General features: G+C 28.8%; 1 protein-coding gene across 1 annotated transcript; it reads left to right on the top strand.

Annotated features, from left to right (window-relative positions):
* The first annotated feature begins 5,847 nt into the window (after positions 1-5,847).
* On the top strand, positions 5,848-14,016 carry LOC114379039 (probable WRKY transcription factor 61). The gene is made up of 4 exons (XM_028337596.1): positions 5,848-5,951; positions 11,374-11,892; positions 12,217-12,330; positions 12,978-14,016. Exons 1-4 carry the CDS (start codon positions 5,898-5,900, stop codon positions 13,818-13,820), a joined length of 1,530 nt encoding a protein of 509 aa, XP_028193397.1. The 5' UTR covers positions 5,848-5,897; the 3' UTR covers positions 13,821-14,016.
* The last annotated feature ends 421 nt before the right edge of the window (positions 14,017-14,437 follow it).

Below are 14,437 nucleotides of genomic sequence, written 5' to 3'. Positions count from 1 at the left end.
CTAGGCTAGGATAGTTGTATTTCGGAGTTATGACACTTCTAATTTTTTTAATTTATCTTGTGATGTGATTACGTTAAAATATAAATTCAAGTTTTGACACTTAAAAGCACACCAAATATTTAATTTCTCCAATTTAAAAGTGGTTTTTTTCGTTATAATTTATATTTTAATTTTTTTATTTTCTATAGTTTATAAGTGATATTTTTAATTTTTATATTTTATATATTTTTTTAATCTTTTAGTTCAAAAGTGATCTTTTTAATTTTTATAATTTTTATTTTAACTATCTTTTAATTCTTATTAAAAAAATATAAAAATAATTAACTACAAATTAGTTATAAATTATCAATTATTTTTTTATTACAAATTATTTTGTGATAAATTAGTTATAAATTATTTGTTAATATTTTTGTACTTAATTGTATTTGATAATATTATTCATATTTTGATGATAAAAATTAAAAAAAATTAAAATATAAATTATAGGAACTAAAATAATATTTTTAAACTATAGGGACTAAAAGAGAATTAAATAAGAATATGAAAAAAAAAATGAATATGAATATGCAAAAGAATCAAATAATTCAAGTGGACATACATTGGATAAAACTTAATTATGAGTTAATTAAATAAACTGATAATAGAAGCTGCCTCCCCCTCGCGTCATACAAATATTGATTGTTTTAAGGTCAAAGTTTTAATCTTAATTATGACAATGTGGAACAATAACTTTTCCTCTTTGATCATTAATTTCTGATGTACACAATATCTTCTCATGAATAATATACTACTAAGTTTCTCTACGAAAATAGAAATAACACCGCTTTTGCATATATACTAATTAAATAAACTGACAAGACCTTACTACTTATACTTTGTCCCCATATAAGATTAATAGTATTGCCTCATTATAGTCGATCATGTGCAGAGAAAAGTCTTAATTCTTTATTTATCCGTCTATAAGTTGTCAAGTAATATTTAGTAAATAAGAGATATTATTTCTCTGAGAATTTGTATAATATTTAATAATTATTAAAAAAAATTACTATTTAAACTAACAAATGAATGATAATGATTTAAACATAGCATTCAATAATAAAGATAAATTAAAACAAAGTAACAAGTTATAATATTTTTTGATAAACACACAATAAAATGATATGAAAATCAAATGATGAAGATCCTTAGAGTTAGATTTCACCGAATCAAATTATTTTTACACTTTATGATTTAATGTCATAGTTCAAAAACAAAATTTTAATTTCTAATTCTTTAAGTGAAAAGATCTAAGTTTCTCCATTAAATGTTAATCCTTTATACATTTAATAAATAAATTTGTTTTAAGCTGAATGACCCACTAGATAACCATTAGCTCTCATTTTATTCCTAACTTTGAGATTTAATGAACATTTTACCACAACTTAAGATAAAAAAAATTTCAATCGCAATCTCATCTAAAAATCAAATTATAAATGACCAATTCATAATAAGCATAAAGTATAGAAATAAATAGGCTAACATAAAAGAAAAATATGGATACATAACAATATTTTAAAAGAAATACATGTAATGTTTGATACAATCTATTTTACACAAATAGGTTGTTTTTACAAAGCAAAACCGGCTGGGTATAAAAAAAGGAACACACACCTATTTATAGAATTCCTAAAAATCTGTACTTTAATAAAGATCTACTTAAGTAAAAAATTCCAGGTTTAAATAGATTCTTCAAATTTGCAATAATGTGTTCTGTCTTGATTCATCTTAAGCTAAAAGTTATTTGGCTTAAGCTAATTTCTCCTCTCGAAAAAAAATATTTCAATTTAAGCCCTTCTTTTCGAGCTTGAGCACACTTCAGTTACCATTTTCCATTTCAAACTTTCACAAACATTGAAGTTGTCATTCAATCCACTTCAAGTTCCTACAAAATACTCCATCCATGAGCACATATAACCTATCAAAATGATAAACTAAAAAGAAAAACCACACATTTTCAATTTTAACAACAAAAAGACACAAACAAAATCTTAAATAAGAGAAGAGTTTAGATATTGCAATTATCACAAACCACATAATTTTAACTAGTCTTAAAAAAGCCCCACAGGATTTAAAATGGTTTTTATAAACGTTTTTAAATTTTAGAAAAAACAATTTTAGAAGAATAAATTGTATTTAAATATGATGTTTTAAAAGTAAATTAAGAAAAAATAAGTTTGTATAACTAGTAAAATAGATTTATTTTGGAGTACAAATTAAAAATATAATTTGTAAAGCTCATAATTTTTTTTATCAGCAAATCAAAATATTGAATATATTTGGGTACCAGAAGTACCAATTTCATAATCAGAGTTTAGTTACACAATAAGAAAAGGAGATAAAACAATCACCTATCTTAGACGTAACTACACTCAAACTCAACACCTATTGTAAAGCTCATAATTGAAATCAATTTATGTAAAAATGTTAAGAAAAATTCTTAAAATTAATTCTGCTCATTTCAGAATTTTAAAATGAGAAAATAGTAACCAAACAAACACTATTCTTTTGTAATTGACTTTGTTTAGACAAGATCGTGATTTTGGATCAACAAAACAAACAGAAACTAAATAGTATTTGAAGAATTCACACTCAAATGCGACTTTTCTTTACAAAAATAATTTACCTAATTAATGTACCCTTAATAAATACGATTTTTATATATAATAATAGTAATAATAATTTCCTTTAGTTAGGTGTGCAAACATAATGATTTCATAAAACTGTCTTATTTTATTTCATGGAAAGCTAGAAGGTTAAGACAATTGGGTTTATTTCTGATACGTAATTGTATAGACTTTTTGGTTTTTTTTTTACAGAGACTTTTTGATCGGTTAAAAATAAGAATATCCTTCATATATAAATCATAATCATAATGCTTTCAACAAAACAAAATAGAAAAAAAATGTCTGCTCATGAGATTGGTTTAATGCCAACTGCCAAAGTCTCCAATCAATTTACCCCCCAAAGTTTTGTCATTTTGGAAATAAAAAATATTATATAGTAGTAGTGGTATGCATCTAATACGTATGAATTTTACTAATAAATTAAATAAAATGTATATAACTGATAAAATTTCTTGACTACAGTGAAAAGACCGACATCTTCAAAGTTCAAACTTCAGGTGCCCTTTAATTACATCTATGCGACAAGGTAATGCGGCTTCATGCATTACTTAGTGGATCTTCAAACATGATGACGACTGCTATATAGGCCACACACATTGATCAGCATTCCTTTCCTGGACCAAATAACAAGTAATTAATTGCTTCCTTTGATGACTCATGCATCATTTGCAGAAGTTGAAAAAAAAAACATATTTAATTAATTGATAATTGATTTTTGAAAATTGTTTTCAAAACTAATATATCCATGTTGTTTTGTTTATTTATTGTTTTCAAAAATAAATTTGGATCTGTTTTCTAAAATTTGTTTGTCTCCTGAATAATTTTTTGCTTACAGACAAAACTAATTTTCCCCTATAGACAATGGTTATGTACATCTATATGCCAGCTACCTTTCGAGTTACATATGGCTACATCATATATGTGGTTCAAGAACCAAAAGTTATTAGATATTCTCAGCACCAAAAAATTAGATATTCTTAGAGGCACACGGAGCTTGTTAAACATAATTAAGTACCAAATGGGTTTATTTCAATTAGTTATGTAGTGTACTAAGATGGTAATTTTTTTTTAAACCATAATATTGTTATGAAGTTGTCCTCATCGAAAATAATAATAAATCTTTATAAGAAATCTTAAAAACATACAATGTGAATATTCTTTTTTTTTAACACGAAGAAAGTCTAATTTAATTAACTAAACATAATACATGACATAAATTATTATAAATCTTTAGTATCTATCTTTAATTTGTATGAATAAAAAAAGTTGAATAGTATTTATGATTTGTTGTAAATATATTTTGATATCAAAGATTTATTCCGTTCTTTGAAAAACAAGTAACAACTCCCCCCTCCTAAAAGAAAAAAGCATAATCAATACTATAGTAATAGTAATATTGGAATGAGAAACTTCATAAGCCGTGAATAATTAACGTATATTATGTACATCCACGTATACACATTGCCGGCCCTTAAAGTTGGTCATAGAATTAAGGTATGCAACGATCCTTATAATGCTGGAATGCTTTAATTCTTCCATGCAGCTAGCCTGCAGCAGGAATGGCTCTTCAAAGGTTGGAGTGGCTTTGAAAATTAGGGACATATTCGTATTCTCATGTTTCATTAGCTGGAATGATGTACTAATGCTTGAGCAATCATTTAGTAACAATTTTAATTTGTTTTTCAATTCACACACATTAGTTAGGAGTCAATTACTCCTGCCTGCTCCTTGATTAATTTCTATAAAATATATATTCTTGAGGAATTTCTCCAACGTCAAATCTATTTAGTTCCAAAAGTTTGATTCCTTATTATATAAACTATAATAATTATATAATGAAAGGTTGATCATTCGCCTAACAAATGTATTAGAAATGATACTTTGCAACGGTGTAAAGTTAAACAAATTGTTAATGCCCCAAGAACCAGTGTACTACGTTAATTGTAAGAGGTGTGAATCCACCTATCTGATGCAATTTATAACTGTTTAGGAATATAGGTTTTCTCAATCTAGGATTAGAGGTATAGCCTACCTAGAACATCTAGTGTTCTCTGACTCTCTGCTCATCTTGTGTGCTTTATATAGGCTCCCAAAGTTTATGATTATTACCTTAATCATAGATAAGACATAACTAGAATATGATTGAGATATGATAGAATTCTACAGATATAATTGAATACGATAAGATATGTATTAGATATTGCAGAAGGATAACAAGGATAAGATGTTAATCCTTTCCAATTCGTTAATACCCTTCATGTCATTAGGCTCTGTCTCAGTCGGTAGTAGGGTGTTGGGTCTTATTTGGCCCTAGATTGACTGAAAAGTACACAATGTATGTCACACTAAAGATCAAGGATACACAGTCCCGTAATTTCAAATGAATAAATATCGTATGACTTATAAATGAAGTTTTATTTTTTATCCTATAACTTTCACTTTTGTTATTGAAATTATATATATATATATATATATATACGTGAAAATGAGCATTGCCGACCCAGACGTGAGAGAAGGAGGAAGAAAGATGAGAGAGGAATGAGTTAGAGTGGGGAGGACGGTGAAAAGAGAAAAAGTATTTTTTTTTTTAAAAAAAGTCTTAAATGACTTCAATATAACTAAAACAAAAGAGATATAAGTTTTTTGTGTCCTAAAGTGTTGGTATCAGATAGTAAATTACTAATATACTCCAACTAAAATATAGGCATGAGTATGTTACCAATCCCCTTGTATAAAAGTCCTTGTTTATTATTTCACCTTAAATTCATAAAATTTGACAGTTGGTGATCATTGTCAAGGATGTTGAATGCATGCGGTGAACTTTGACAAATAGATGAATCCTCAATCCTACCTCAAGTGGCATGAGTTCTATATAATAAAATATTTCTCCAATCTCTCTCATGAACGTTGAAATCCAGAATTATAATATGTTATTTTTTTATCTACAAGAAAGCCAACTAATATATATATATATATATATATATATATATATATATATATATATATATATATATATATATATAAAATTCTTGTTCTTCAAGTTTATATGGTCGCTATTGACATTTCTCTGGGAAAAAAAAACTCTCTATTTGAACCTCAGCTTATATAATTAATTTAAGTCAACATCTGAAAGCTTTAGTATATAAGAAGCCAGGCTCGTAGAGAAAATTTGTCGCCATAGAAACTAAACTTTGCTCTTCTCCTCCGAGATATCATATATATACGGTACTAGTAATGGAAGATAATAACTTCTTGGATTCTAATGGTGATGAAGAGATCAATGTGAAGGTGTGATTTTCTTTGCTCTAAAATCTTTTATTGAATGTGTTTCTTTCCAAAGAACTTTGATGCTTTTTGAAATTATATATCTATTTCACATTCGTATTCCATTTCTGGGTATCTGTATATAATTAGCTGCTTCAACTTTTTTTCCAAAGTAAGGTAGTTAATTTAATTTACTTATAACTCATTCACACGTGTGGCTGCAGGAGTGAACGATCTTTACAGTTAGGAATTAATGGTGCGTGTATGTCGATTTTAATTAGCCTAATTTCTATCATAGGACCATTGAATTTGATCAATAAATCACCTCAAAATTCAAAAAGCATATCTTGATGTGTTTTTCGGATGATTTGTTTGTTTCTACACATGGTGAGAATTAGTCATTTTTCCCATTATTGAGTCAAATATCTCATACTTCAGATAGTGTTAATGAAATGTTTTGTGAGCTACAATAATGGGTAATAGGTTCTTCTAGAAGATTGAAAAATTAGTTTGTATGTACTTTGCAGCGTGAATTATATAGTAGCCAAGGTATTGGATTGAATCCTACTATGAATGAGGAAGCAGACCGACTCACCTTAAACATTTTAGCGTGTGTTTTGTTTTTAATTTTTAGAATTAGAATAGAGTCTAAGTAATAACGTAAAAAAAAAAAAGAGAGACTAAGTAATAAATATTTTTAGGTTAACGCAAGGATTTTTTTGGTTTTATGCTTTTTTTCTTCTCGTAATTAATGTATGTAATGAATATAGGCAACTTTATTTTTTTGACTTAAATATGTTTTTATTTATTATATATACTCGATTTTTGTGTTTGATTTCTGATAAATTTTTCATTCGAATTGACTTCTTGATATTTGAAAAATCCTGTTTTAGATCTCGATCGTTAGTTAAGTAATGACATGTCTATTAAATATTTGATAGCACGATTTGTGGTGACTCAAAAATTGTTTTTGTTCTAAAATCAAATTTAAATTTTTTGACGGTTAAAAACCGTCAGAATCAATTAAAGTAAAAAAATAAATGATAAACTTCTCTTAATCATTTCGTTAAACACCTCCAACGTCTCCCCCACCATATGTAGAGTGAGAGAGGATGTTGATGATGCTGACATGGTTCGCGTTCGGGTTTCCAACGTTGTCGTCCTTGGAGGTGTCGAACTCCATGCCAACATAGTTTGAGACGTTGTCGTTGGCGGCAAGGACAAGGAGGCCGTGGCCATCACAGAGACAAAGAAGGAGAACTTCGTGGAGAGGGATGTGGGGTCGGAGAAAGCCAGGGGCTCGCGATGGCGGAGGATGCTAGAGAAGGAAGGGGTGGGGCGTGTGAGTTGCACATGGGAGTCGCCATTGTCGACAGCGGCAACAAAGACAACGTGGGCGTCGCAAAGGAAGTAGATGTTATCGAGGTCTAAATTGGGGGGTTGTTGGGTCAAAGAAGAAGAAGGTTGAACGAGGAGGATTAAGAAGCAGAGAATTATGTAAGGGTCTCTTTTGGATTGGATCGTGACGTAGAGGCGGGTGAGGTTAGTGAGGAGGAAGAATAAGAGTGAGAGAGGATGTATATGTAGCTCGAGATGCAGAGTGAGAGAGGTTGGTGATGTGTCACGCGTGAAAAATTTGTGTTGTGAAATTTTTACAATTTATAAAATGAAAGGCAAACACAAGAAGAACAAGAAGATGATGCTGGAGTTAAAACTGCGTTTTTCAACTTGTTATTCGGGCAAGAGAGAAGAAGAAGAAGAAGAAGAAAGAAATGGAAAATTTGAAAATTGTTTCATTTCTACTTTGGAAGATGAAGAAAAATGAAATTTTACCATACCTAGCGATTTTTAACAAATAGTGTCAATTTTTGAGCCGTCACAAATCGTCTTATCAAATATTTAATGGGCATGTCATCACCTAACTTGTAGCAAGAGTCTAAAATAAAACTTTTCAAATATCAAGGAGCCAATTCAAAATAAAAATTTATCAAAAATCAAACATAAAAATAAAATATATATCATGAATCAACAACATATTTAAGTTTTTTTTAAAGCAACTATAGGCAACTTTTTGGTATTGTGACCATAGGAAACTAAACACACGCTAAGAACATTATCCTATATGATAAAATTATGTTTGGACGTTTGGGCAACCGATCGATGGTCAGATCAGTATATTTTGGGGGAAATTATAAAAAAAAAATTAAAAAAATGCAAGTACACCAAAAGTAGTTATATATTTAAAGAGGTATTTAATGATAAGTAACTACTTTAATAATTGATTAGCTTAATTGCATTTTGTTGTCCTTTTAGTTTGGGCTATGTATGATTTTGATCGTTCAAGCTTCTTTTTTTCAAATTAATTTTCTCTATATTTAATTTTAAAGTTAAAAAAATTTGGTCCTTCTATTATTTTTTTTCCTACTTGAAACTCCCAAATTCTCATTTTTATCGTATCTAAATATTTGAGATTTATGATTAATTTGGGATATAAAGTCGTTTTATAAGTTTAAAGGTTAAGAATTTGGTAGGAATTTTGAAAGATTTTGTAGGAGGTAGGATTGAAGTTCGTGGAGAGAAAAATGAATTTATTTTTATTTCAATTGAAATGTGATATTTTAATTAGTAAAATTAAGCGGAAAAAAAAAGAAGATTTTGATCTAGCAAATAAAAAATTAAAAATTTTAAGTGAAAAAATTCCACTTGAATTAAGTGTGCTGGGGAAATTAAAAGACTGTATTATCGTGTCTTACATAAATTAATATACTATAAACAGAAGCTAGTATATGGAGAACCCCACACAAAGCACCAACTGTCTCTATTTTATGCCCGTGCTCAATTCAACTCATCATATGAATGAAAGTCAATTGAAATGCAGAATATGATTGTTCAGACAAACAATGGTTGTATGCATGCATATTGTCGACAACAGAAATAAGAAAAGTTGCGGTTGGCTCAATACATATTATATTACAGTACATGTATAAGAATATATATATATATATATATATATATATATATATATATATATATATATATGTAAGTCTTACTTTTAATTGATTAGTCTCACTAATGATTTTATAATTGAAGATATGTTGGAAAGTATATATATATATATATATATATATATATATATATATATATATATATATATATACCGGCCACATTTTTTTTATTTTTATATTTTACAAAAATACACCACGTGTACGTGGCTTATTATTACAAATGTTGCCCAGAATTGCACTGAGATAATGTACTTGAACTCCTATTATATCTTACGGGAAAAAAATTCTTTACCCAATTAATTAACTTTCTGAATTTCTTAAAATTTTAAGTTTTATTCTTTAAATAAAATGTTAGAATGAAGGTTTTTGAAGTTTTTAATACCGTTATAACGTTATAATGTATTGTTATATGGCGATATGATGGCCTCTAGAACTGCCATATATTATATTTTTAATTATTTAATGGGAGTTATTTTCTGAGGACTAAAAATCACTAAAAAAATATATCTCATAATAGTGTTTACTTTTAAAAGTTATTTCCTGCTATTAAAAACCTCCAAAACTGGTCCCTAACACATTCAAACTTGTATTCTTCCAAAATGAAACCTCTGAACGTACAAGACGATAAACTTGAAACACTATACAACTGAAACATCCAAATCAAACTTGTTTTCAACTTGAACCAACAAAAAAAAAAAAAAAATAGAAACACATATCACGTTCATAACATCTGAGCTACAGGCGAGGGTTTGAGGGTGGAGTCCTTGGAGGAAGATTAGATTTAAAAGAGGGATACTGAGAGCGTGAGGGTGTTCCTTTTTGTGTGGGAAGATCAGATCTGAAAATCTTGCCCAGTTTTAAACTTCACTATTTTGATGGTGATGATGAGAATGGTTTTGGTTATATGTTTTCGTGTCTCTAGAGTTGATGACTCTTTTGCTTGATTCTTTCTTTTTTAATGTTGATCATGCAATCTATCTTGTGTGACCTAGTTTAGTCACTGCAAATAATGTGTGATTAAATTCTGGCAGTTAAAAGTCATAAGAAAATGAACTCCCAGTTAAATAATTTAAATACAACAATGATAGTTTCATAGCCTGTCCGGTCGTCATTTAACATAGGAACTAAAAATCGTGACACAAAAAAGCTTCAAGGAACCTTGTTTAGTTAATATTTTTTTTTAGAGACTAAAACTTAATTTTTTTTAAAAAAATTAAGACTAAAAACTTAATTAATCTTTTAAAAAATTAATAATTTAGAATATTCTCTTATAATATGTTCTTACACATCTTAATTTCTACTTATTAAATAAATAAAAAAACACTAATGCCTTTTATATAAATTTATTTGAATACTTCATAAAATATTAAAAAATAAAATAGAAAGTAAATTTATTACAATTAAATATACATTCTTACTTTTCTCCCATTGGAAAAAATATATTTCAGCTTCTCCTTTTCACTGAGGAACCGATTTTTCTAACAAAGGGGGAGGAGGGATGGAATTAATTAACCGTGTTTTTAGATAGACAAAAACAATTTATTTAGAACTAGAATATTGTAGACCTTAAAGCTGAAATTATGTTAGAATATATGCTTCTACTTTTCCTCCCTATTTTCTGGAGAAATGTTGAAAAACTAGCACACACGAATAATTTGGTCAAAAGTCGTCTTTATATGTTTTTGGTATAGGTGGGATGGTCACATCGACACTGGAGTTCACGAAAGGCATGATATTTGTACAGTATGTAATGTTTGTTTCACATTACTGTATTACACTTCTTTTATATTTAATTTCCTTATAAAATTTCAAATTAGTGCAATGATATTATAATTTTAGAGGACTAATAAGAAGGATTACATTTATTAATGAAATAAAAAAAACTTGTTATTGATTTATATTATCTTAAAATAATGAAGTTAAATTTAAATTCCTAAAATTAATTATAATTATAATAATTAGGTTAAAAGTTAACTCAGAACAAGATTTTATTAGTTGCCCTACTTAACCCGGCTCAAATTAATTAAACAATTAATGTGATAATTAAGTAGTCCTAAATCAAGATAAACACTTTCAACGCACAGTGTAGCTATGGAGTCAACCCAAAACCCAGAAGTGTAAAAGACGCATGCATAGTATACTATACACACACGCTTACACCAACATGATAACCGTTTTTTTTTTTTTTCAATGCACAAAAGTATAAAGTAATCAATTGCATTTTGACCATACGTGTTTAAATCTCATAAGAAATCTCATTTTTCAATTGCACTCATCACCCAGGAATTATTATATACTCGAATTACCTTTCATTCCTTCATCTCTTTTCCTCTCTCGATCTGATCACATAAAAAAGTAGTAATCACTTGCTAATATTATACTATATAGTCTTAATTATAAATATTTGTCTCTTGTATATGTGTTGTCATTATTTCATGCAGAATCAAGATCTTGAATCAGCTAAAGGGGAAACAATGGGAGAGGCTAGAGAAGAAAACAAGATGTTAGAATTCTTTGAGATTCTTCAACAAGATAAACCTGAAGATGCTACAAATGCTAAAGGTGTGTTTAGCCATGATGAGGAAAATGAAGAAAGTGAACTTGTGTCACTTTCTCTTGGGATATCAATATCAAAAGGCAAGCCTACCAAGGATGAGAAAATATTGAAAAACAAAAATGGAATTGAAAAGACAGAAGATGAGGATGTGCATAATAAAAGACTTGTGCTTGGGTTAGATATCAATTTGGACCCTGTAGATCAAGATGAATTGACTGCAAATAATTCCACCACTGAAAGTAGCTTTGTTGGTGAGAGAGGGAAGGAAGAGGAACCAACTGAGATGTGGCCACCCAGTAAAGTTTTGAAGACAATGAAAAGTGTGGATAAAAGTGAAGTTTCTCAACATGATCAGCCCAAGAAGACTAGGGTTTCTATTAGAGCCAGATGTGATACCCAAACGGTTAGTAACATGTTTATTGATTAATGATGTTATGTAAGATAGTGATATATTGCTTATTCTTGACAATATATGGCTAGGATTGATTTTATTGCATGAACACGTTTAAATGAAATATTAAATTCAAAGAAATCAATCCTAAAGAAAACAAATATTGGAAGAGAAAATAAAAGCGTAAGTTAGGAAGGTGTCAAGATGCAAGGTTAGTCTAAAAAACTTGCAACCGGATTATTATCATTTTTATAATATTGCGATATTGTTTTTAATTAATTTATAAACAAAAAAACTGAAATTAAAACTTGCATGATTTATTCAATTTTTATACAGATGAATGATGGGTGCCATTGGAGAAAATATGGACAGAAAATGGCCAAAGGAAATCCATGCCCCCGAGCTTACTATCGATGCACTGCTTCTCCATCTTGTCCTGTAAGAAAACAGGTATGAATCCTCTAATGACTTGTTTTGAATAATAAATAAACATAGCAGAATAGAAAACAATAAATTTTGTTTTCGATGGGCATATAGAAAACAATGAAAATTAACAATTAGTCTAGATACATATGATGCATGCATGCAGTCATGTATTTAATAATTAATTTTATTTCTTTCATTTTCTTTACTCTTTCAATTTGTTTCTCTTAAGTAGTATCTCAATTTTCACTATTTTATATATTACATTGGACTAGATTAGATAGATTAATAAAAATTGAGTTGCTAATTTAATTGTGCCATGGGATGGGAAGCCTAATAGCTAGTAAGGTACTCTATTTCCTCTAAACTTCACTACACTATCACACTTCAAATCTTTTTAACTTCTAGCACTTTGTACTTGGGCATTCAAGTGATTAGTTAGTAAAAGTAAAGGTAGATTTATCAGGTTTGAATAGTACTGGTTTTCTTAACTTTTTTATTGATGTTATGACATCAAATTAAGCTGAAATTAGAATCCAAAAATTGGTGTGTTTGATATAAGTTACTATAATTAGCTTACAAGGTTTCAGCTCTTAACTTATATAGCTTATAAGCTAATTTTACTAAACATGTTATTAATTAATATCATTTTCTTGTAATTAATTAATTTTCAGGTGCAAAGATGTGCTGAAGACATGTCCATATTGATTACCACCTATGAAGGAACTCACAATCACCCTCTTCCTATGTCAGCCACTGCAATGGCCTGCACAACTTCTGCTGCAGCTTCCATGCTCCAATCTCCCTCATTGAGTTCACAACATGGATTAGTTGATTCAGCTATATCCTCCATCATCAACTCTAGTGCTCCTTATTACAACCCTAATAATGCTCTAAACTTCTCTACACACCAAGTTTCAAGACCACAACAATTCTACTTCCCCAACTCATCCATTTCAACCTTGAATTCTCACCCCACAATCACTTTAGATCTTACAACACCTCCAACTTCTTCCTCAAACTCAAGCTTCACTTGCATGCCAAAATACTCATCAACAAACCTTAACTTTTCCTCAGGTTTCTCTCCTCTGCATTCTAGCATGCCGCAATCACCTTGGAACAGTTATAGTGGTTACTTCAACTCTGGAACACTTTCTCAAAATAGACACCATGGTGGTAATTACATGTTAAACACGGGAAATCAAAATCAACCACATTCTCTAGGGCATCTCCATCAACCTATTTACATGAGCAACAATAGTACCATTTCTCAGCATTCTTTCCCTAATCCCATTGTTGCTGCAACTGAGGCAATAATCACAAGCAACCCAAAATTTCAATCAGCACTAGCAACTGCTCTCACAGCATATGTTGGCAATGAAGCTAGTGGTGGTAGGTTAAGAGAAAATCATGTTCTTGAGAATGCAGAACTGATGAACTTAAAGCTGCTACGCAGTGAAAATAGTATAGGAAACTCAAGTATATTTCCACTACCACTACCGGAGCAATGGAAGTGAAACAAAACTTAAAGCATTGTGTATGTGTCTGTTTGTATAAGATGTTGGTAGAGTTGATTTCAATTTTAAATGAGAACCGAAGAGGTGAAAAAGGAGCTTGACATAACCTACAAAGGACATCCATGAAAGTTACATCTATGGTTTTCCAGGTTTTGTTTTGGCAAATAGAAAGGAATGACTCAATGTAATTTTAGTTTTTTTATTTTTTAAAATCTATAATTTTGATTTTCTTATTTTAAAATAAAGACATGTAATTTTTATATTTTTAAAATCCATAATTTTAGTTTTTTATTTTAAAATAAAGATATTTAATCCTCCAGTTTTATAAAATTTATAGTTTTGATCCTTCCATCAATTTTAAAAAGTGTTAATTGATAAAAAAAAGTCAATCAGGTGTGATCCCAATTTAGTAACATGACACAAGATTATTTATTTAATTTATGTTATGATCAATTAATATCTTAACAATCAAGGTTTCCAGTTTAGCGAATGACTAAAATTAAAGATTTTATAAAAAGTAAGATACTAAATACTCTATTTTGAAATAAAATAATTAAAATTGTAGATTTTAAAAAATAGAAAAATTAAATATCTCTATTTAAAAATAAGAAGATTAA

The sequence above is a fragment of the Glycine soja genome, chromosome 2 (genome assembly GCF_004193775.1).
Source record: "Glycine soja cultivar W05 chromosome 2, ASM419377v2, whole genome shotgun sequence".
Taxonomy (NCBI): domain Eukaryota; kingdom Viridiplantae; phylum Streptophyta; class Magnoliopsida; order Fabales; family Fabaceae; genus Glycine; species Glycine soja.
Note: the sequence above shows the minus strand (reverse complement) of the source record. Positions and strands in the feature narration are given on the sequence as shown.